This window comes from Eurytemora carolleeae, unplaced genomic scaffold (assembly GCF_000591075.1).
Source record: "Eurytemora carolleeae unplaced genomic scaffold, Eaff_2.0 scaffold783, whole genome shotgun sequence".
NCBI classification, from domain to species: domain Eukaryota; kingdom Metazoa; phylum Arthropoda; class Copepoda; order Calanoida; family Temoridae; genus Eurytemora; species Eurytemora carolleeae.
The window spans coordinates 57,828-81,955 of record NW_019396710.1 but is presented as its reverse complement, the minus strand read 5'-3'; the positions used below and the strand labels follow the sequence as shown (position 1 = coordinate 81,955).

The 24,128-nt window shown below is 33.8% G+C and overlaps 4 protein-coding genes across 4 annotated transcripts in view; 2 read left to right on the top strand and 2 right to left on the bottom strand.

Annotated features, from left to right (window-relative positions):
• The first annotated feature begins 829 nt into the window (after positions 1-829).
• LOC111707651 (uncharacterized) lies at positions 830-3,355 on the top strand. The gene is made up of 7 exons (XM_023480784.1): positions 830-955; positions 1,052-1,489; positions 1,995-2,139; positions 2,234-2,293; positions 2,527-2,733; positions 2,857-2,991; positions 3,151-3,355. The coding sequence occupies exons 3-7, from the start codon at positions 2,003-2,005 to the stop codon at positions 3,353-3,355; spliced, it is 744 nt and encodes a 247-aa protein (XP_023336552.1). The 5' UTR covers positions 830-955; positions 1,052-1,489; positions 1,995-2,002.
• On the top strand, positions 3,013-4,023 carry LOC111707659 (uncharacterized). Its single transcript, XM_023480792.1, has 2 exons — positions 3,013-3,360; positions 3,494-4,023. Exon 2 carries the CDS (start codon positions 3,549-3,551, stop codon positions 3,918-3,920), a length of 372 nt encoding a protein of 123 aa, XP_023336560.1. The 5' UTR covers positions 3,013-3,360; positions 3,494-3,548; the 3' UTR covers positions 3,921-4,023.
• An 843-nt stretch (positions 4,024-4,866) lies between these two features.
• On the bottom strand, positions 4,867-6,954 carry LOC111707660 (uncharacterized). Its single transcript, XM_023480793.1, has 4 exons — positions 6,854-6,954; positions 6,497-6,615; positions 6,188-6,361; positions 4,867-5,983 (listed from the first exon to the last, which is right to left on the bottom strand). Exons 2-4 carry the CDS (start codon positions 6,514-6,516, stop codon positions 5,809-5,811), a joined length of 369 nt encoding a protein of 122 aa, XP_023336561.1. The 5' UTR covers positions 6,517-6,615; positions 6,854-6,954; the 3' UTR covers positions 4,867-5,808.
• Positions 6,955-8,875: 1,921 nt separating this feature from the next.
• Positions 8,876-24,128, bottom strand: part of LOC111707650 (hyaluronan mediated motility receptor) — a 30,000-nt gene continuing 14,747 nt past the window's right edge. Inside the window, exons 19-38 of the mRNA XM_023480783.1 lie at positions 23,395-23,484; positions 23,248-23,299; positions 22,622-22,696; positions 21,729-21,998; positions 21,161-21,262; positions 19,899-19,993; positions 18,898-19,009; positions 18,075-18,143; positions 17,670-17,830; positions 16,781-16,849; positions 16,453-16,671; positions 15,710-15,787; positions 15,309-15,468; positions 14,319-14,416; positions 12,025-12,149; positions 11,643-11,827; positions 11,426-11,512; positions 10,617-10,690; positions 9,808-10,002; positions 8,876-9,090 (exon numbers count right to left, since the gene is read on the bottom strand). Coding sequence (XP_023336551.1) covers positions 9,054-9,090; positions 9,808-10,002; positions 10,617-10,690; positions 11,426-11,512; positions 11,643-11,827; positions 12,025-12,149; positions 14,319-14,416; positions 15,309-15,468; positions 15,710-15,787; positions 16,453-16,671; positions 16,781-16,849; positions 17,670-17,830; positions 18,075-18,143; positions 18,898-19,009; positions 19,899-19,993; positions 21,161-21,262; positions 21,729-21,998; positions 22,622-22,696; positions 23,248-23,299; positions 23,395-23,484 — 2,353 coding nt within the window. The 3' untranslated portion in view covers positions 8,876-9,053. The remainder of the gene's footprint in view (positions 9,091-9,807; positions 10,003-10,616; positions 10,691-11,425; positions 11,513-11,642; positions 11,828-12,024; positions 12,150-14,318; positions 14,417-15,308; positions 15,469-15,709; positions 15,788-16,452; positions 16,672-16,780; positions 16,850-17,669; positions 17,831-18,074; positions 18,144-18,897; positions 19,010-19,898; positions 19,994-21,160; positions 21,263-21,728; positions 21,999-22,621; positions 22,697-23,247; positions 23,300-23,394; positions 23,485-24,128) is intronic.

Sequence of the window (24,128 nt, the reverse complement as noted above, 5' to 3'; positions counted from 1 at the left end):
ATTTTTCTGTTACATTTCTTAGTTTTAACTGATATTTATAAACCTACAAATTTCGAAAGAATTCAAATATTAAAATTACTGAAGTCACTTCTAAAAAATGAAGGGAAAAAAATCAAGCACGTGAAAATCTGTAATCTGCCATTCTTAAAAGTATCTGTAAACCCTGAGAAAATGAATGATTAAATTAAATAAAATTATCTTCGCGGAAAACCCAATAGGTTAAATCCATTTTCGTCAATATTGAAATAAAATCAAGATAAAATATTTAGAAGTTATGCGCTACAGCATATTTATTTATGCCAAATTTTACCGTTGAAAATCTAAGTTTTTGTCATGTAATTATATATCATATTAAATAATTTCATTATCTTTCATAAAAATATTTTTTAAGTACAAATTTATATTTGTCTTATAAGTTGTATTCTGTGATTAACTAAATCAAATTTTAAAATTGTCTTTTTTATACTAAATATATATTTTAACTTAGTGTGTCATGGTTTTATTCAGTGTGTCTTGGATCCATTTCATTTTATTCAGTACTTAGGATCCATTTCATTCTATTCAGTGCTTAGGATCCATTTCATTCTATTCAGTGCTTAGGATACATTTCATTTTATTCAGTGCTTAGGATACATTTCATTTTATTCAGTGCTTAGGATCCATGTCATTAATGCGAACCCTGGATAATGTTGTGTAATTTATTTAATGGTTCTCAATAATTTGTTAAATGTTGTTGGAACGCGGTTTTGTAAATTGATAACAGTCCCTTAGCGAATTTTGTAAGTTTAGAGCAATCCCATAAATAGCTTGATTAAATTCGTGATTTGGTTCTGAATAATAATATTCTCAATATTTTTTACATATTCTGTTTGTTTATTTACTGTTTGTTTACAACTTTAAACCAGTTTGCACTAAATTCTGTGCAGTACTCTTGGCCATCTGGTCTCACTACCAGGTTAGAAAGATTGAGCAAATTTTTCCACATAGAGTCAAATTGGTTAGAATTGTTAATATATTTTAATTAATAATTTGGATTTCTTTCATTTTTTAGTTGGATTTAGTTTGTGAAATCGGCGGATCTGAGGTAGAATTTTATATTAAAGGCTCGTATTTACGGCTTTATTTACAAGTGAAATCTTTTTAAACAGTGAAATAGTTATTAACCCATTGATGCCAAAAGCGTCGTTTTTTGATCCGTTCTAAAACTTTTAAATTTGGAAGATTTTCTTGTTTCTTTTAACTTTTTTCAATATTCTTATTAAACTAAATTCTTATTTGAGCAGTGCATATTGGGTTATATTTTATCTTTTTGTTCTTGCACTTTATATACTTTTAATTTAGCAAGCGTGCACGTGTGTTGTTGTTCATTGTGGTTTATATCGGTTCAGCAGTATCCTCAAGCAAACTTATTGCTCTCCTTAAGCAAACTTATTGCTCAAGACCCTGCTGGATCTACCCTAGCTCTGTTCAACCCCGATCAGCGAAACAAGTAAGGATAAACCTTTTATTCTCTGCTAAGTAATGCATTTAATGCAACCGATTGCTTTAATAGAAGGCCACTTCGTCTGACAAGTATCTTAATCGTAGGATAAACCTACGATTAATAAATCGTAGGTTTATCCTACGTTTTAGACTTGTCGCACGATTTCGGAAGTACTGTTTCATCAGTCATGAATCCACCCTAAATGGAGGCTGGATTTCTACCCTAAATCTACCCTGAAACAGCTGATGCTTTCATTAGTCATCCGTTAAATCCTGCGATTATCTAGCCTTTTTCATCCGTACTGTTAGTTTTAGCACATGCGCAATGGTTTCCACAGATTTGTTTTGCAAATCAAAGACGACCTTCGTTAACTTTAAATTTCCATTTAATGATAAGGAATTAAATAAGTAATATCATAAGTAAAAATTATTTATTTTCCGCTTCACAATCATTATAATTATATAATTATAATTGCAGTTATTATTTTGAGAAAGTACATTTTAATTTTCAGAAATTAGCATGGATATAATTGCTGCTATTGCAGAGCAGCGAAGACAAGATCTGCAAGAACTACAAAATTTAAGAGATCTTCAAGATCTTCAAGATCTTCAGGATGTTCAAGATTTAGTAAACCAGCCAAGAAGAGCTCCTATCTGGTAAGTGACACTAATAGTTTAAAATTTGTTGAAATTTTCATCTCTTCTTTAAATTCTCTTTATTTAGAGTTATTAATTAACTGTTAATGTTTAGGAGAAGGAACAGGCTGGATCCTTTTACAGATATTCAGAATGAGAGGGAGTTTAAGGCAAGGCAAGTACAACAAAATTATGAACATCAAAATTTCCTATTTTCAATATTGACTAAATTTAATTTTTTGCATTTTTACAACTCGACTATCTTTCAATTTTCATATAATACAGTCATAACCAGAAAACTCTTCAATAGGAAGACTACTTGTAGTGAAAGTTATGTCTTAAAATAGTCTTTATCATTTTTTACAGTTATCTGGTTCTTACTATACAATTATTGAACTCTTTTTTTAGGTTTCGGTTCGACAGGCCGAACCTTCATAAGGTTGTTGAGCTGGTCAAACCCTTCCTTGACCTTGGTGATTCAAATCGTGGACTGCCTATTTCTGCCGAGCTGATTGTTTGTTCAGCTTTGGAAATGATGGCCGGGGGCCATTTTTATTGGGTTGGTGGGTACACCTGTGGTACCGCCCTAAGTACAGCCTGGAAGAATATGAAGAGGTAAATATAGTTTTCGATGGATTAAGTTAAAATTTTCCAAATAAATTAAATAGCTTACAACAAATTCTATTTTGGTATTTCTTCCCAATTAAATTTTTGTTTTGATTTCATAATTGTTGCCAGGTTCGTTAATGCTCTCCTAACAGATGAGGTGAGGAGAAGGTTTCTGTGCATGCCATCTTCAGAACAACAGAGAGAAAACATCTCAGAAGTATTCAAAAAGTACAAGTTAAACAACGTAATTGGAGGTGTGGATAGGTACCTTTACCATACACATCTCAGAAGTATTCAAAAAGTACAAGTTAAACAACGTAATTGGAGGTGTGGATGGTTGCCACATCCCTTTCCTGGAGAAACCTCGAGGAATCCCTGAGGGCAAAGATGCTAAAGATTTCTGAATCGCAAAGGACTCTACAGCATCAATGCACAAATCATTGGAGGATTCGACAGGAGGATCTATGACATCCTTCTAACTGCCCCTGGATCTTTTCATGATGCGGCAGTCTGTAGCATGTCGCAGGGAAAAGGTTGGTTGGAGACTAGATTTCCCCAACGGTTTTTTCTCGGCGAAAGCGCCTATCCTCAAACAGAGGTTATGATGACCCCTTACTCGGAGGATTAGTCCAGGTATAATAAAAATATTTGAAACATAATTCACAAATTTTTTCTTTAAATAAAAATTAGGTTATTAAACATGATATAGGGTTACTCTGTATGTTTTGACCATTTTGTACATTCTTAAAACACCGTTTTAATTTAGGGCCGACGACAACAAATGTCTGTTCAATGTCAGGCATTCTCAAGCACGGGTTGAGATGACGGAGAACATCTATGGGATGTTAAAGAGGAGGTTTCCCATAACTAAATTTATCAGATCCCACCTCTTAAACTCCATAAGAATTGTTCAGGCATGTGTAGTTCTTCACAATATAGCACAGGATTACCGAGATGAGGTTCCACAAAATAATCATCCCAACTATCATGAAGAAGTTGAGGAGGAAGATTATCATCAGGACTACGATGAAATCCCTGCTGGACAGGTTCACTTGGTGAACCAGCTGAACCCCAGGCAGAGGCGCGAGCAGGGAATGGCCGCCAGAGATAATTGGAGATTATCAATGGATAATACTCCAACTAGGAAGGAGCTCGTTAAGATGGCCAACCATCGTGTTCAAGCCGAGATTTGAAGACGTGCCCGACGATAAATTCTTGTCTGAGATAATTATGTTTATAATAAAGGTGGGGTTTTTCGTGTGACCTTTTTGTCACATCGTTTCCCCATGCTGTCAATTTGTTGTTCAATTTTAATGAGAGTGTGAGATAACAGTGAAAGGACAACAGAGTTTGCCATTAATTTTTGAGCTAATAAAATGTCATGCTCAATTTTTTTTCTTCAAAATGGCTCAAATTTTCATGATCGGCAATTTTGTTTTCAAAAACTAAACACGAACAAAAAATAAGGATGAAATAATTAAATACTTTATTCACATTTCTCAGTTTGGCAAATATTTAATACAAAAATAATACAACGATATTCTCTAATGTTTAAAAGATAGAACCATTTTTACAAAAGTTTATAATGCACGATGTCAAAAATAAATGTATAAAAATGCATTTGTTCCAAAAGTTGTATGATTTATAGTGAAATCTCAAATGTAAAGAAAACAATTTTTAAAAAGTTGAATATTTAACTATTTTTTTTTTGCTTTAATCAAATCTGTTAACAACGACCGTATGTTTGAAAAAAGTATTTAAATACATATATTTTTTTTTGGATTTTTTCTTTTTAATTTGCAGTTTCAAAAAAATATACATCTATTTACATTTTTTTTTGATTTTTTCTTTTTAATTCGCAGTTTAAACAAAAAAATTTACATTAATTTACATATTTGGTAAATTAATTGGCCGCTTGTCCGATTTGTCCTTAACGTTAACTCATTTTAATGACAAGAACGTACAATAACATGGGAATTGAGGAGTGACGACTTTTAAGAGGACTTTCAAGTCGTCTCTTAATTCCCATGTTTATTGGGACACCCTGTNTGTACCTTTTTTGTGCAACTCTCCTGGTTTGTGTTTTTTCAATATTTTTTGAAAATATGTAATTTTTTTTGGTACTTTAATCACCCCATTTAAAAAATAGTGAAAAAACACCAACCAGGAGAGTTACACAAAAAAAGGTAAAATTTTGCACCAGGCGCCACAAATCACATTTTTTTTTACTCACCGTGTATTGTCCCCATTATTGATAAGATTAAGGTTCATAGGTTTAAGAATAAAATTATACATTACTTCTGGGAAAAAAAAGATCTCCAAAAGGAAAAGGTGTGTGGGGGGGGGGCAGAAATTAAAAGAGATATCAAGCATTAGAACACCCAAGAAAAAAAAATTTTAAATTCTATTAAGTTAACCTTAAGGACATCAGAGTAATTATCAAAAAGTTTCATTCTTTTAGCATGAAATTCGGCTTCTTGATGTATCAGCTCCTCCTCCCTTCTTGTCTTTATTTCTGCCAGCCTGGCATCCTGACGAAATTTGTCCTCCTGTGCTTGAGCAGTTCTAGTTTGAGCTTGGATTAAAGCTATCTGTGCTTCCTCCAGAGCAGCATTGTTTCCAATACGATTGGCCACTCTGTCTATGGCTTCCTGAAGAGGACCTACCGCCGGAGCTGGCACTCGAGCCCTACCCCGAGCTGGAGCTGGAGCTTGAGGTGCAGCTCGAGGTGGAGCTGGAGCTGGAGCTGGAGCTTGAGTTTGAGCTATCTCATCTCCTAGATATCTTGCAGGAAAGCAAGCTCTGGTCAGAGCACACGCTCGATCAATAGCAGACGAACTTACTGTGGCTGTTGCCTGCCCAGAATTAGTTGCGATACCAATTCCATAATTGGCATAATAGTTCACTGGGGGGGAGGGTATGGAGATTTCCACCTTCTGATTCAAGAACGGCATCTCTGTTGAAATTAATTTTTTACATATGTGCCTAATACACTATTTTTTTTATTTAATATAAGTTAAAAGCTATAATTTTAAATTCAGTATTGCTTTAATGTCGTCATCCTATGCTACAGTTTTCTTGTTATCTATGTATTTTCCTAATATAGTAGAAAAAATTAATTCCTTGAGAAATTGCCGTTGCCAATAAATCCTGTGACTCCACCTCCTCCTCCTCCTCCTGGCTTAGCTGAGTTGATGAGAAGGTAGAATACCCGATGTCGATCGGTCCAAACCTGTTTCTAATATTCTCCTCATCTCTAAAAAAAACACATGTCACTCTCTGTACATGATTATCTAGTCTTATTTTGCTTATAATACATAAGATTGCTTAATTGTCGTTTTCCTATTCCACGCTTTTGTGGGTCTCACTGTACTGTGATTTACAAAATTGAAAACAAATAGATTTTAAAACTGGGCATAGAAATTGCTTCATTAAGATTGAAGATAGTCAATTTGTTTACCTAAATATTTCCGCATCCAGCGGAGGCACACATTCCACCTCTCTTCCTCCCCCAGTAACATTTCGAAGTTTATTCACCAGATTTCCCGCCCTTCTGTCCGTCCGAATAATCTCTTCTATGTTCTCCTGGGAGATTTGGTCTCTATATTTCGAAACTCCAGGAGTAGTAGACAAACTAAACAATACAAAAATAAACACACATGCCAATCATGTGTTTTTGAAATATGCTTGTTTTCATTTGAATAAATAAAATATCCTGAAAAATCACATGAGCAAGAATAACAAATATTTAATTTTAAATGTAACTTACTTCTTGTGCTTGTTTTTCATTTTTTTCAATGAAACGTGAAATCCAGCTGGGATGGAGAGAGTACTGAACTCATAGTATACCCAGCTCCAGTAGGCATTAAGAATTAAAGTCTGTCTTGTCTAAAAAAAAAAATGGATTTAGTTAGGTTTGGTTACCACGGATTATACAGGGTGTCCTAAAAACATGGGAATTGGAGAACACCCTGTATTTACTTAAAATGAAAAGATTTATATTTTAATTTAAAAAGTTGTGTTATTTATAGGTGCCACGGAGGTTTAACACTTTAATTTAACAAATATAGTATTCAAGACATTGGTGTAATATCCAAATACTGTTTTTTATGGAGAAAAAATTTACCTGGCCATGCGTCGGCTGATCCAGCAGTTTCTTTAGATTTCCACCATCCAGCTCCCTTATAATTCTTTGTAGATTTTTGGTTTGCTGGTCTGGCCATACGATTCTTTCAATTAAATAAAAAAGCTCGGAATCACAAAATAATTATTTGTTTTTGTTTTTGTTTAAAATTGTAGACGCGGCAAGAGCGAAAAACAACTTTCTTTTAATTCACGAAACCTCGCAACCAAACCAAACTAATCGTAGGATATAGGGTAGATAAACCAGCGTTAATCCACCCGTGCGGGTGGATTTACATATCGTGCTATTAAGACATCGTGGCATTAAAGTTAATAGCACGATTTACACCTCTAATGAAACACTAGGGTAGATAATCTAGCCTTAAATCCACCTGGCAGGATTTATTAATCGTGCGATTTGGCTTCAACGAAGCCGGCTAGAAGCAAAATAGAGTTAAATTGCTCAGTTGGGACTAGTTCCTATTAACCGTTTTATTGGGCAAGATTATTGCTCCAATAAAGTAAAAGCAAACTTATTGCCATAAACTGAGTTTAATTGCTGATTTAGTGTGTAATTGGATAACACACAATTATTGCTATTTAATAGCAATTAAGTCCATGACTGATAGTTCATGGGATAATAGGGTGATTGTCATGAATTAGAATTATTGGTATTTAATAGCAATTAGGTTCATGACTGATAGTTCATGGGATAATAGGGTGATTGTCATGAATTAGAATTCCCTAACATTTATTTAGACTGGATACAAATAGTCTACAAAGTCCTAAAGAGATACTTTTCACTTAAATTGCTTATAAGCTAAGCGAAAAGCACATTTATTGCTTTTATTGATAAACAATAGGTGAAGTCTAATCTTAGGTTAGCCATCATTACTAATACGCGAGTCTAACCTTGCGTTGGGTTAAGCATGTATTGCTTAACTGCCAACATTGCTAATATAGCAAAGTTATTGCTCAAATTTGCTATATACACTAACATTAGGTTTATTTAGTTTTTGAAACCGCTGTGCTGTTATCAATCTGTGAACTGAACGGAACCCTTTCTAAGAAGATTGTATTTATTAATAAAGATTTACGTTACTTAACCCTGTCATTTATTTATTATCGGGATTAGATAGCAATTCTCTAAAATTGCGCAACAGATAATACAATCGATACGGATCCAGGCCATAAAATAAACATTTCTACAATAAAGAATATTCATTTTTTTAATGTTTGAAAATAGAAAACAATATTTTTAAATGGTTTTAATTCACCCAATTTTCTCGCTAAATTAAATTCCAAAACCATCATGTAAAAATGATTTTATTTGAATGTGTCTCGATTCCTAAAAGGGACAGCTTAATATTTATAAAAATACTAGTAAAACAAGTAAAAAATATCAAATCATACCCGACATTCTTGGAAAAAAATTGAATCTTTACAATAAATCCCAATTTTCTAATAGATATATATCTACAACCGAATTATGTAAAACTTAAATATTTCAAACTTTGATTGTTGATAAACCAGAAGAAATATGTACCCTTGGTAAAAATAATTTGCATGTAAAAAGTTACAAAAATGTACTTAAAAATCCATATAATATAAACTTAAAATAGCATCTTTAAAATGTTGAAATAAAAAGGTCAACAATGCCAGGACACCGAGCTACATACCGCCGGTTCAAATCCTGAATCACCGATTCAAAGTTTAAGATTCATTAGGATTTGAAACGATTGTAAGAAGTTCAGCCACCTCTCTTAAATTCAGTCACAAATCCAACCTTTCTCTAGTGTCAACTCTTTCTTAACTGATTTTGATTTAAAGATTATTAAGTTACGTTTTTATTCAATATAATTTACAATACATGATATGCAACTATGCTGAAGCAAGTTTTGTACATATGCGTTTAAAAATATTTTCGAAGTCTTATTTATCAGAAATGAATGGATAAGATGAGTTGAAGAAAAAAATAATATCAAAAATAAGAACTATTGGCTTACATGGAGATTTCACGAAAATATATAAAACTAGTAAAGTTCTTTCTAATTTTAGAGAACATAATAATAATTGATGTTTCGACAACTGGGTTCATGTATATACACTTCAGTATACAACTAGTAGAAGTAAACATTGCTGTACAGTGTACACGGGGTACATAATCATAAATTTGTACATAATTACGGGATAATAGATGTTCTTCAATTCTTGCTCTTTAAAGGTGAACTTGTCGAGGATCTAAAGAAAAAAGATTTGTTTAAAGGGACTGTAAGCGTAATTTAAGTGACAGTAACACACGAAACATGACAGTAGCAAAGTCGTCATTGATATTGGAATTTATTTTTGACATTTAGTCGACACCTACTTTAACATTCTTAAACCAATAACTACAAAGTTCTCCTAGTCCTGGCATTTCCAGAAAGTGGTCGGCCACAACAGCAAATTCTAAGTTTTCAATATTATAAAAATTGATATCTTATTACTACTTGCCATCTTTGCATGGAGGGTCACTTGAAATTACGCTTACAGACCCTTTAACTACTAACTAGACGAAAAGTTTCTGCAACAACTTAACAATTATCATTTATTTTAAGAAAGTGATATTTATAGAATGAGTAAACGAGTCTTTAACAGCCTTACACTCTGTAGGTAAGGGTATAATATCTTAGACCAATTATATCCTTTAAATTTTAATAATTTAATAACATCATTAATTAAACCCAAGGCCGAATTTTAAAAATTCATACAGCGTCGCTGATCCACCAAAAATTGGTTCAAATTGAGCGCCAGCTCAAATATCGTAACACTTTTAAGTGAAAACAACCATGACGCAGTTTAAATTCTTAAAATTCGGCATCCAGATTTACAGTGAACAAGAATAAAAATGAGAATAAAAATGAGAATAAAAATGAGAATAAAAAATAATAAAAAAATAAAGATTTAAAAAAGTTTAACCTTGAAGAGCTGTTTCTACTTTTATTAAAAAGATCTTTGGGAGGTCCCATGGGGGTCATTGGTAGACCCTCCTTAGAGGGGGTCATCAAGTTCTCCTTGCCCCCCCTGGAGGGAGTCTGAAAGGAGAGCCGTGGATCGAACCTTCGAACTCCTTCGTTCAATTTGTCTTCAAGTCTACTGATCGTTTTCTTATTTCTGAAAATATTTTTGAGAAAATTAGAGGTTGAAATAAACGATGTTAAGCAAAATAAAAGGCATCTCCGCACCTCTCTTTTTTCAATCTTAAGACTTTTATTTAAAATGAAATCAATTTAAAGGTTCAAAGTCGGAAAAATAAAAAAGTGCAGCATTTTTTATTAAATTTGAAACTTTGCAAAGAAGAAGTTTCAACTCAATGTTAACAAAATTAGTCCTTGAAACCTGAGGATAAAAAAAAAACTATTTTTAATTCACAAAATGTTGGTGATATCTCTTCATTCAAAAGTGAGATGATTATTTAAAAAAAAAAAATCTACAATTGCGACCAAAAGCATATTTGAATGAATAAAATTAATAAATTAAAGCTTATAGTTTTTTTGTCACTTTATCCCAGTTAATTTTCTAAAATTTTCTATTACAAATGTTATTTTTTTTCTGGTTAGAAGCCTATACAGACAATTTTCCTTGCGGTTAAAAAAATATTTTTGATACAATCTTAATAAACTGTATTTTGAATTATTTATTTCACAAGTTAAGAAGAAGAATATTTACATAACTCTAATAGAAGTAGAGAGTTTAATTTACGGCAATAATCATATTAAATTCCTTACTTTGCAATAGTTTCCTTCAGATGGGATATTTCAGTTTTCAACTCAACATTCTCCTGTTTTATCTTCACAACATGCTAGAATAAAATTAATCAGTTCAACATTCTCCTGTTTTATCTTCACAACATGCTACAATAAAACTAATTAGTTCAACATTCTACAATAAAACTAATTAGTTCAACATTCTCCTGTTTTATCTTCACATCATGCTACAATAAAACTAATTAAGCATTATATTAATTATTAAAATAATGAAATGTGTAGGAATGGAAGTGATAACTTGCCTCAACCTCGATTACTTCATACATCTTAAAACTTTGTAGTTGTGCAAAATTCTGTTGCAAAAATTAGGATTGGGAATAAAAAGTAGAGGTGAGTAATCAGTACTTTTGTTGCCTAGATGCAATAACCACTCTATTATCAACAATCAACATTTATTCAAAATATGATCTCTCTAGTTTTCCGCAGATGATCTAAGTTTTCTGTTTCTGGTTATAATGTCCCAGTAGTTTGCCGTACTGTACAGTGTACACACTAACCTATACTTTCTGTTTCTGGTCCTGGTGTCCCAGCAGTTTACCGTACACTGTACAGTGTACACACTAACCTGTGTTTTCTGTTTCTGGTTCTGGTGTCCCAGCAGTTTACCGTACTGTACACTGTACAGTGTACACACTAACCTGGATTTTGTGCTTCTGGTTCTGGTGTCCCAGCAGTTTACCGTACTGTACAGTGTACACACTAACCTATGCTTTCTGTTTCTGGTTCTGGTATCCCAGCAGTTTACCGTACTGTACAGTGTGCACACTAACCTGTATTTTCTGCTTCTGGTTCTGGTGTCCCAGCAGTTTACCGTACTGAGTTGCCAATTTCTTAACCTCATCTTGGGCCTGCTCGCTCTATTAAAAAAAATTGTCAATTATAAATCATCTTTTACTCCTTTCTTCGATCAAAACGGATGATACTCTGAATTTGGTAAATTCTACCATATAACCCCTTCACCCCCTATCCAATTGTTTAATCTAATACCTGTGAAAGAAGCGCATTTTTCTCTATTTCGAAGCTCTCTAGCTGATCTCTAAACGGTTCAATGATCTCTTGAAGCTGCTTATTCTCCTGTTCAAGCTGCTCCAACCTTTCTTCCAGCTGCTGAAGCATATTCTCAGCTTCAAGGAGCTTCGCACGCCATTGCTCCACTGCCTCCTCAGAAGCAGCTAAAAATAATATTTTATCATAATTAACTAAAATTTAACAAAATCTGCTTTTCTCTCATCAAATTGTAAAAAATGTTGGGGCCAACATCTTCAAGTTTTTAGATCGAAGTTTTCAGTCCTCACTGAATATAAAGGTTTTGCCACACGATACAATTTTTAGCCATGTGAACAATATTTTTAAAAATCTGAAGACCAACCTGATTTAGCCTCAGCTTCACAGAGCAGCCTCTGCTGAGCCTCCATTGACCTCTGCGCACTCTCCCCCCTGGCTGCAGCCTCCTCCATCATCTGCAAGGCACTCTTCTGATCCTCTACCTCAGATCTATCAAATCAAATCAAATCAAATCAAATCAAATCAAATCAAATCAAATCAAATCAAATCAAATCAAATCAAATCAAATCAAATCAAATCAAATCAAAATCAAATCAAATCAAATCAAATCAAATCAAATCAAATCAAATCAAATCAAATCAAATCAAATCAAATCAAATCAAATCAAATCAAATCATATTTTTCAGGGATGGCTTGAGGCATTCTTCTTTTGGGTTAGAGTTTCAATTCTCTCCCAACCTCTGGATTTTCAGCCCGATCTGTATTTTGCATTTGAATTTCCAATCAACTTTACGCGCTTTTTTATGTCTTTTTGCTGTACGGAATGAAGTTTTGGTAAAACTATGATTCTCTTAAAAAAAGATCGCAGCAGCGCGACCGTATTTGAGCCATGTATCATTTTGAAATACCCTTCACTAGCTAATTGTCAAACATTATTTCCTTTTATTAAATCTAAATGTTGGGTACCCACCTAATAGATTTGTTTTATGTAGCGAACTTCTGAGTGAATACCAGATATTTAGGCAATTAAGAATGCTTATTTATATATTATGATTCGATACGAATTGATTTGATTTGGACATATTAACGGTCAAGTCAAGGCAAGCATTTTCATTTTCATTTTCATCACCATTTTTATTATCGATATTCATGACAAAGTCAATTTCAATTAATTTTTAATTTTGTGGATTCAATTCCGACTAATAGTACATTTGGCTGAGTATATGTTTCTTAAGTCATGTTATTTCCTAGATTGGTTACTGATACCTTAGATATTTTAATTTTAGCTATTTAGATGAACCGAGGACAATTTATAGTTTAAAGCATCTGGACATCAGATTGCATATAGTTAGAGGAGAGGTTAGCAATTCATCATTGGAATTTTTATTTCACGGGGCACTCCCATCAACGATTCAATTTTAAAAATGCATCTTTAAAAACATTGCATCTTTTGCATCAACACCATTGTTAATGTCACCGTTTCAATAGTGCCACTTCAAATTACGCTTCCAGCGTCATTTGTCATAAAAATAAGATTACTATTGAAATTAAAATTTAAAAATCTTTAAATCAACGTCTTGACTTTCTTCCAAATTCCCAACTGTATTGAGAACTGTGCTTAGGATCAAGGGCGTATACAGGGGGGGGGCATGGGGGGCAGTGCCCCCCCCCTAGACTTGTAAAGGGGGGGGCGTAGCCCCCCCCTAGAATTCTGCAAGCCTTTCACACTTTTCAAATCTTAACTGAAGAGTGAAGAACACAAAAAAAAAATAAGTTTGCTTTTCATGATTATTATAAAAAATCAAAATTTTAAAATATATATAATTACAGTGCAGTGCTCATGCTGTAACCAAGTTAACCTAACCAACCTAACCTAATTTTAACTTTTAAGTTCACAGAGTACACAGAGTTTAGTTGGGTTCAGAGAACACACAGTCTGCATACATTTGTACAGCTCACACACTTTACATTATATGCTAGTCTTGTTTAGTAGTGATGTGAGTCTGTTAAAAGTTGCCGTTGTGACTGGTATCTGTGAATTGCTGATTAATAATTATCATGAATCAAATACTGTTATTTATAAGCCTTGAGTTATCATTCATTCTTAGATTGCAGCAACTGTACTCCTACTTTTTTTCACAACAGAAACTTTTACAAGTCATAATTATTTTCTGGACCTTTGTACTTCTTTTCATCTCATAGATTTTAAGTTTAAGTTAAGTTTTTATTTTCAAAAATGTCTTTTACTATCTCTAGTTTAAATACTAAATATACCTATAAAAGTATAATAAAATGTCGATTTTTTAGAAACAATGCTTAGAAGGTAATTATTTGGACTGTATGTGTGCCTTTTAAGTATCTTATACTTATGCCTGATATCCAAGAAGCCAAGTGTTATGAATTTACAGTTCGAATTTTGCCCCCCCCTTGGAGCTCCTAGGGGGGGGCAAAAAAATTTTTTGCGCTTCGCGCAAATCTTGCCCCCCCCTACATTTATTTCTGTATACGCCCTTGCTTAGGATTCATTTAATTTTGATGCGAATCTGGATCCTAGATCCGCAGGGGAAAAATGGAATATATTATGATGAACCATTCAAAATCAGCACAGTTCAGATTTTACCCATTAAATCCGGATCCTACGCAATGATGAGAACTGACCTTAAATTCATCAACATCTCCATCTCCTTCATTCTAATGATCTCCTTCTCCTCCCGGTCCTGAGTCAGGTTCTTCACCAGCATCTGCTTCTCTTCAACCTTTTACATAATAAACTATGCAACTATCAAATCAAATCAGATTAATTCAGATTGTTCGGGATGATGTCCTACACCCACACGTCAAACTCGAAGTGAATATACTAAACCGGAAATGAGACTATAAAGACGACCTGAAACCGGAAATGAGAGTATAAAGACGACCTGAAAACGGAAATGAAACTATAAAGACGAACTTAAACCGGAAATGAGACTATAAAGACGACCTGAAACCGGAAATGATACAATAATGACGACCTGAAACCGGAAATGATACTATAAAGACGACCTGAAACCGGAAGTGAGACTATAAAGAGGCGTCCTGAAACTATTTAAATATGACGTTTCCAAGGTTAAACTAAGTACTCTGCCATGAATATAGTTTTCTAATGGCCTTTTTAATTGGTTGGAAAAAAGAAATTAATAAATTTACAGTTGCAGGAAAACAAACATATTAAGAGACAGTGTTAATTTCGTACAGTTGTCTTTCGATGTGTGAAAATGTATATCTTTGGAATCGTGTGCGCTGTATATAAAACTAGGATTATGCCATTTTTTAAGGTAAAAAACTTTTTTTCAAATAACGGAATTTTAAATGATCGTTAAATTGAATTGTTATTTCACCAATTCACAATGGTACAATCAAATACTTTATCGAGAAATAACTAGGAAGAGTTTGTCGTTACCCTATGCAAAAGCGACATATTCTGTAAAGTTCCTTCCTTGTCTCAGCTGCATAATCTACAATTCATTATGAAGATACTATGATTGAAAACTACCAATTTTATGGAAAAAAAAACAAGGAATTTTTTAACCTAACTCCTATTCAGAAAAGGGTTGGAATGGTACTATTGTGAATATTGAATACAACTCAATAAAAAAAAATAAAACTAACCTGCACTTCTAGTCCTGCCACCATAGTGACCAGCTCCTCCTCTCTCAACCTCATTTGCTCCTCCTGCACCTTCAACTGCGCAACCTCTGCGTCACGGGCTTCATTCATCTCACGCAGTTTACGCAAATCTTCCTGACGCACCTCAAGGTTTCCTTTCAATCTACGCAATAAATTTATCTTTAAGAATTCCATTTATTTCTTATTTTTGGTAAATAATAAAAAACTTTACTTTGCTGACTGAAAAGGTCTTATCTATAACAGACCAAATATTTTTGAGAATGAATATCGGCAATCAACATTCAACAATGAATTTCTTGCTAGTTTTTTTTCTTCCTTTTTATATTCACAGGTCAGTGGTAAAAAACATTGAAGGAGGAGGTAAAAGTGGAATTAAGGTTTACCTGAGATTATTTTTAATGGCTTCCTCCAATTTAGATTTGTTTGAATCCATTTCCACTCTAATTCTGTTCATTTCATCCCTAATTCATATTCAGATTAGATTTTGTTTATATTTGTTTATATTTTGATGAAAACATTTTCCATTTTGTTAATAATAAAAGGGACTGTAAGCGTAATTTCAAGTGATCCTCGAGGCAAAGCTATCAATGCCTGGTTTACAATGGTACCCTTGAAATCTAAATCTGATCAAAATATTTGGAAAATAACGTCATTCTTAAAACGCGTTTTATTCTAATAATTTCTACATGGTTTCTTATAAGCAAAAAAGCGCAAGTCACCTCTCAGCTCAGCTCAGCTCAGCTCAACTTCTCAACCCAATCCAACCCAACCCAACCCAACCCAACCCAACCCAACCCAACCCAACCCAAATCATACTCGGCAGGGATATGGCTCAAGGCATTCTTTGTAAGAATCAGAGGCTCAACGGCCCAACGTAAACGTAAACAGAAAAAAATCAATTGATTAGACAAAGCTCTTAAGGGAACCTAGTAAATCGTTCTGTAAATTATACGTAAAGTTACTTGAAGCTAAGTTTCCGAAAGTATTTCTTCTTCTTTTTTAAAAAAGAAGATTTTTATGTTAAAACATTTAAGATTTTCAAAACTAAGAGATTACGGAAGTTTTACCAAAACTATATTTAACAACTTCGGAATGGCAAATTCGTAGTTTAAATTATACTTTGAACCTGAGTTCATGAAGAAGATCAGATTTCTCTGAAACATTAATCTCCAGATTGTCCCTGAGTCCTTCAAGATGTCCCACGTTCTCCCGTAGCAGGTGAACCTCCTGCTCCTGGTCATGAGAGCGCTGTTTCCAAATGTTGAGCTCCTGATCCTGCTTCTCCTGCTCCTTCTCCAGGTCCTGAACCCGACAATACAGCTCACGTCCAACAGTTTTAGTTTCCCTGATCAACCAATTTATTCAAATCAAAAGTTGGAAAGGTTTAAAAGAAATTAGAAGCAAAAAAAGTTTTTAAATTAAGTTTTAATATTGTTTGATGTAGAACTGGTTTCCTTAGCTCCTCCAGAGCCCGGTGGGAACTCGTTCTTGTTCTTTCAAGTTCCTCGACCATAAACTGGAACCTAAACACAGACAAAGATCATAAACTGGAACCTATACACCGACATAGATCATAAACTGGACATAAACACCGACATAGATCATAAACTGGAACCTAAACACAGACATAGATCATAAACTGGAACCTATACACCGACATAGATCATAAACTGGAACCTATACACCGACATAGATCATAAACTGGAACCCATACACCGACAAAGATCATAAACTGGAATCTATACACCGACATAGATCATAAACTGGACATAAACACCGACATAGATCATAAACTGGAACATTAACACCGACATAGATCATAAACTGGAACCTAAACACCGACATAGATCAGTAACTGGAACCTAAACACCGACATAGATCATAAACTGGAAACACAGACAAAGATCATAAACTGGAACCTATACACCGACATAGATCATAAACTGGACATAAACACCGACATAGATCATAAACTGAAACATTAACACAGACATAGATCATTAACTGGAACCTAAAAACCGACATAGATCATAAACTGGAACCTAAACACCGACATAGATCATAAACTGTAACCTTAACACAGACAAAGATCATAAACTTGAACCTATACACCGACATAGATCATAAACTGGACATTAACACCGACATAGATCATAAACTGTAACCTTAACACCGACATAGATCATAAACTGGAACTTAAACACCGACATAGATCACAAACTGGAACCTTAACACCGACATTGATCATAAACTGGAACCTAGCTAGCCCAGACAGGAAATGGGGGGAAGGGGTGGTGTGGTGGGGGATGAAAACTCTTATTTTTTACTTTATTACTCTCTTGCCTTTCTCTAAGAATTATTTTCTCTGCCTCCATTTCTCCGATCTCTGTCAGAGCAGACTCAAGTTCAGCCTGGAGACTGAACACCTCCACCTCGGCCTCCTGCAGCCTCATTCTCTCCCTCTCCCCCTCCTCCTCATACACCTCCACCTGCACCTGGTACTCCTGCACCAAATATCGGAATCAAGAAAATATCAAGGTCTTAACTCCAGAAAAAAGTGACATTTGTCTGAAACTCATTTAACGTTTACCTGTTTGTCAAAATAAATCCCCCCCCCCCACCCTCAAAATCCTGCTTGCTCCTCCACACATTTAAATTCCAAAGACAAAAACTTTGTAATCATGATGATAGTGGAATTATATTCCAAAGAAAAACAGTATTATAGTCAACTTTTTGTTGCACCCTTACCTGGCATTGTTTTCCCAGGGTTTTCTCTCTATCTTGTAGGTTCGCAATAGCATGCAGGCTCTCAGACACCTAGGTTAATCAAAAGGGTGAGACCTGCTGTGTAACGTAAGTATGATAATAAATTAGGTTATAAATTTCACCAGAAGGATGGTCTGCAGAGGAAAGTTAATTTTTTAAATGGGACAAAACATATTCTATATACTACTTTATTGTTTGTTTGAAAATATTTGCCTGTTCGTGGTTAATTACTTTCTTATTAGTAATTATCTGTGCTTAAAAGTTAAATAACGATTTCATTCTCAAGGCGTGTTCTGTAGGTGCTATTAATAAATACAAATTGAACATGCCTAGATAAATTGCGTTGTACATTGTCTGTAAATCTAACTGCGCTAATCCACACATACGCAAAACTTGTAGCAGCTACGTATAGTGATTAGCTTAACTACGATGATATATATTTGCGTAATATTGTAAATACGTAAAAGAACTTAACATGTAACATATCTTTTTTAAACACGGATTAGTTGATTAGAGACTCCGCTTTAAATACAGTGTTTGGAGTACTTTGGACCTAGTCGAAACATACGAGCTGAGATCGTGCCTAGAGGTTTGGCATTGATAGATCACAAGTTTGTGTCCATGTTGACACTGATAGCTGATGAGATCGTGTCTGATTTGATATTGATAGCAAAGTTAGATTGAGCTGTGCCTGGATTGATACAGTTCTGGACGAAGTTTTAAGAATACGACATTTACTGCATACCAACACAATTTTTTTCTTTTTTTCTTTCTTCCAGAAATACAATATCAATACTAAAATAACCTGGTTTGAAAGGCTTGTATTAATCTCTATAAGGTTGCCTCGTTCTCTCTTCAGTTGTTCCAGGGTACCTTGAGCACTCCTCAGCTCACCACACAACCTATCCTCTTCGGATCTTAATATAAACATTCTTAACCAGTATAATTAATTAACAGTGCTCAGGATCCATTTGATTTTGGCTTAAATGCGGATAGCACAGGCAAACAATAGATCCGGATCTGGTTAATGAACATTTCTGAAAGATTTACTGATTTTTTAAACGGAGAATTATGAAAAAAAAATCCTCTTTTTTCGCTTATTTTTATGCTAAAACTTGATGAACCTTATAAAGATATGAACAATTTTTATAATCTCTCTTTTCAGATTTGGGGTTTTTGTTTATATTTTGACCCCTGGATCGGCAATATTTTGCGGATCCGCATCCAGAAAGAAAAAATGTTGCGGATCAAACGGATCTGGATCGAGGGCATTGATTATAAATCAGGAACCCCACCCCTGCTTTAAAAAAAAAGTAGTTGGCCAATATAAAATCTCTAAAAAAATCTAGTTACTTTAAACAGATTTGATAAGAAACTGAACAAAATGGTGTTAATCAGGATAAACTATTGCTAAGGAGCCATTTCATTTTGATGCGGATCCAGATCCTGCATCGGTACTATCGTGAAATATTGTATCCGGATCCAGCCTTTAAATATTTCTTAACGTTTTAATTATTTTTTTCAACAAAAACAAATTTTCAATTTTTGTTCTTCTTTTTTCAATAATTTTTCTGTAGAAACGTGGTTTACTCTTCAATTATTAAGAAGGGTTCAATTAAATCTCATTTAAATGGATTTTACGAGAGCAATAAGAGTTCTCTCTCTCGAATGTTTTGGCTAATATTTTGACATTTAAATTCGAATCTGCATATTTTTGAGGAGCCAGGGAGCTAGCTAAAATGATGCGGATCACTGACCAAATCAATGCTTATAAATCCCCTCCCCCACCATTATAAATCCACTTACTTGTGCTGTACAAACTGTTCATGTAGTTTACTCTCTAGGCAGGTTACTAGCTCCTGTGTATCCAGTAAACTATCTCCTATCTCCTCCCTATTCACCTAAACATGAATATATCATAGTTTACTCTAGGTTTCTAGCTCCTGTGTATCCAGTAAACTGTCCCCTATCTCCTACCTATTCACCTAAACATGAATATATCCTAGATTACTCTAAGTTACTTGCTCCAGTGTATCCAGGAAACTATCCCCTATCTCCTCCTTATTCACCTAAACATGAATATATCCTAGATTACTCTAGGTTACTAGCTCCTGTGTATCCAGTAAACTATCCCCTATCTCCTCCCTATTCACCTAAACATGAATATATCCTATATTACTCTAGGTTTCTAGCTCCCGTGTATCCAGTAAACTATCCCCTATCTCCTACCTATTCACCTAATTATGAATATATCCTAGTTTACTCTAGGTTACTAGCTCCCGTGTATCCAGTAAAATATCTCCTATCTCCTCCCTATTCAAATAAACATGAATATATCCTAGTTTACTCTAGGTTACTAGCTTCAGTGTATCCAGTAAACTATCCCCCATCTCCTACCTATTCACCTAAACATGAATATATCCTAGATTACTCTAGGTTACTAGCTCCTGTGTATCCAGTAAACTATCTCCTATCTCCTCCCTATTCACCTAAACATGAATATATCCTAGATTACTCTAGGTTACTAGCTCCAGTGTATCCAGTAAACTATCTCCTATCTCCTCCCTATTCACCTAAACATGAATATATCATAGTTTACTCTAGGTTTCTAGCTCCTGTGTATCCAGTAAACTATCTTCTATCTCCTCCATATTCACCTAAACATGAATATATCATAGTTTACTCTAGGTTTCTAGCTCCTGTGTATCCAGTAAACTGTCCCCCATCTCCTGCCTATTCACCTAAACATGAATATATCCTAGATTACTCTAGGTTACTAGCTCCAGTGTATCCAGTAAACTATCTCCTCCCTATTAACCTAATTATTAATATATCCTAGTTTACTCTAGGTTACTAGATCCAGTGTATCCAGTAAACTATCCTCTATCTCCTCCCTATTCACCTAAACATGAATATATCCTAGTTTACTCTAGGTTACTAGCTCCAGTGTATCCCCTATCCCCAATCTCCTCCCTATTCAACTCCTAAAATTCTCAGGTTTCAGTCTATACCCCATTTCATTTTCACTTTACAGTCCCTTTACAATTTTAATTTTCTCCAAGGCTTACCTTTAGCTCCATAATTTTGTTTTCAAGTTCCAAAACTTGTATTTCTGCCTTAGATAAAGATTCTTCAAGAGTACTTTTCTCACCATTAGTTGACTCCAAATCCTACAATACAAGAAGTTATGAGCAGTCAAAATGTTTTCCAAAATATTTTGACGATCATCTTACAAGGTTATATAGACATTACTGAAAAATCATTCTTGGCCCTCTCTTTTTGTACAACATTTATACCTCCAGATATTCTGGGCGGATGTATTTGCTGAATTGGGGAAAATAATAAATTTTGTGGTAAAAAGTACGTTTGCCTCTTGCATTTTGATATTCAATTTCTGCAGGGAAGGGGGGGAGGGAGGGGGGAAATCTTGAAAACATTTAACCATGATCTATCTTTGTTTCTACCGATTTTATGATGTTCATAATATTATTGTTTTTGCTAAAACATTTGCAACTATTTTTTTTTAAATTTAAAATTTAAATTTAAAAAAAAAAGTTTGTAAAATATGTTTCTTTCTTCATTTATTAGGTTTAAGGAATACTATTTCAAAAAATTCTGTGAAAAAGATGCACTTACCTTGGTTAACCCCTTTAACTTTGCTTCCAGTAAAGCCACAGCAGACTGTGCTTGAACCAACTGTTCCCTGGTGTCTTCAGCTGCTTTTAAACCTTCTTCATGTCTCACTTTAATCTCCGCAATAGTTGTTTCAAGATCTTTTATCTTTTCATCTTTTTCTTTCGAGAGAATATTCTCAGCGTCAAGTTTATCATTGAGTTGTTCAATATTATTCTTAATTTCTTTAATCTTATCGTCAGCTTCAGCCTCTTTATTCTTCAGATTCTCAACCTTGAATAAAATGTTGTAAATGGTATATAGTATATACTTCATTTTTTCAATAATTAAATCAAACTGAAACGGATCAATTTCTATTTATAAGTTGTATTTCATCACAGAATTTTTTGTTCGAATCTTTAAATCTTCTTGAATTTCAAGTGACCCATAATTTAAAGTGTTACATTGTTGATTTCAATCCCTTCTATTAAGTGGATTAACAATGAGGATTGAGGACGATATCTTCGTTTTTCAATCTTGCTGAAATCATCGATTTTCTTCCCTTGTTTAGGATGCATAATCCACAAGTCACATTTATAGAAAACCACAATTGGACATGATCAATCTGCAAATTGAAAAAGGACAACTCCATTCTTTTACTCAAACAAAAGTTTACTAGTTACCATTGTGAATCGAACATGTAACTCTTAAAACAATTTTTTAGACTCTTGTACTTTTATTATTTTACTTTAAAGACATTAAAAAATTAAAGTTTCAAATACAAGGTTGATGCAACAAAAAACAAACGTTGCGAGCACTTGTTATATGAGAATATTATCTACCTGAAGCTGAAGAAGAGAAATCTCATCTGTCAATGATTTATCTTTATCTCCCTGTTATATGAGAATATTATCTACCTGGAGCTGAAGAAGAGAAATCTCATCTATCAATGTTTTCTCTTTATCCTGCAGCAAACTGTTCACCTCCTCCAGCTTTATCAAATATAAATTGTAATATTTTCATAAATTGTATTAACTGATCAATAACTTATGCAAATACTTTTGAAAAATTCATAAAAAACCTAACAGGGGTGTTTATTAAAATGAAAAATCATTACGTAGGGTTTTATATGTTAAATTGGAGAAAATAAATGATTTTGATCGGAAAATGAACAAATTTTTGAGTAAAAAATATGAAGAAAGATGAAAAATAACCATACCCCCCCCACCCCCAGGGGAAAAGGGGGTAATTCTTAGCAATATACACCCCTGAAACCTTATCTGCTATTTGTGTCTTTATTTGTCGTTACAAGCTTCATAACCACAACTCGTAAGTTGAATAAATGTACTGACGACGAGGAAGATAATTTCGCTTGTCTATCTTGAAAATATCTACAAGTCACTTTTATAGAAAACCGCAATTGCTGATAAAAAAATCCATATTTTTGTTAAGTCAAGGGGTTTTTAATTCTTAAATTCTTGAAAAAATTTATATTAGATTTGAAACTTGCAAAAGAAAAATTTCGAGTTTTAAGCTTCAATACCTTAGAAATGATATCTCTGTTTTCTTCCAACAATGAGTCCTGTTCAGTGCATCTAAATATATAAAATTTGTGTTCTGATTAGTCTGCTCCAGTTTATCAGTCTCCTGGCATAGGTTGACCTACAGCTAGGAAGGGGAGGATATGTACCTGGTCTGTAGAACTGATATTCTTTGATTAGTCTGCTCTAGTTTATCAGTCTCCTGGCATAGGTTGACCTCCATCTGTGTTATCTCCTCCCTGTTTAACAATCCAATATCATTCAGCCATCTTATTAATATTGTAAATATTTACAATTGATTCTTTCCAATTATTGAAAATGGAAAAAGGGAATCCCACTTTTTCAAAAACCCAACCCCCCATTTTGTGCCATCACAGAGAATAATTCTTGATTACACTTTGATTCGATATTATAATTCAGAAACAAAAAATGGTAGGATAGGATAAATTCAGGGTGGCCAAAACTTTTTTAAACAAATCCGTACATTTTCAGAAGAAATCCGGACAATCCGTACAATTTTTGAAAAAAAATCCGTACAATCCGTACAATTTTTTTTTAAAAATCCGTACAATCCGTACATTTTTTTAAACCAATCCGTACATTTTTTTTTAAATCCGTACATTTTTTTTAAAAATCTGTACAATCAGTACAATTTTCGAAAAAAATCCCATTTTTGAAAAAAAACGTTCAAATTCAATTTTTCATTCATTGTCCTTTGTGTTCAGTTCATGTAAGAGGGTTTAAACTTCTTCAGCAAGAATCAATCTGTAAAAAATTGGCTTCATACATATATACAAACTAAATACTGGGTACATGATACTAGGTGCATGATACTGGATACTGGATACATGATACAGGGTACATGATACAGGATACAGGATAC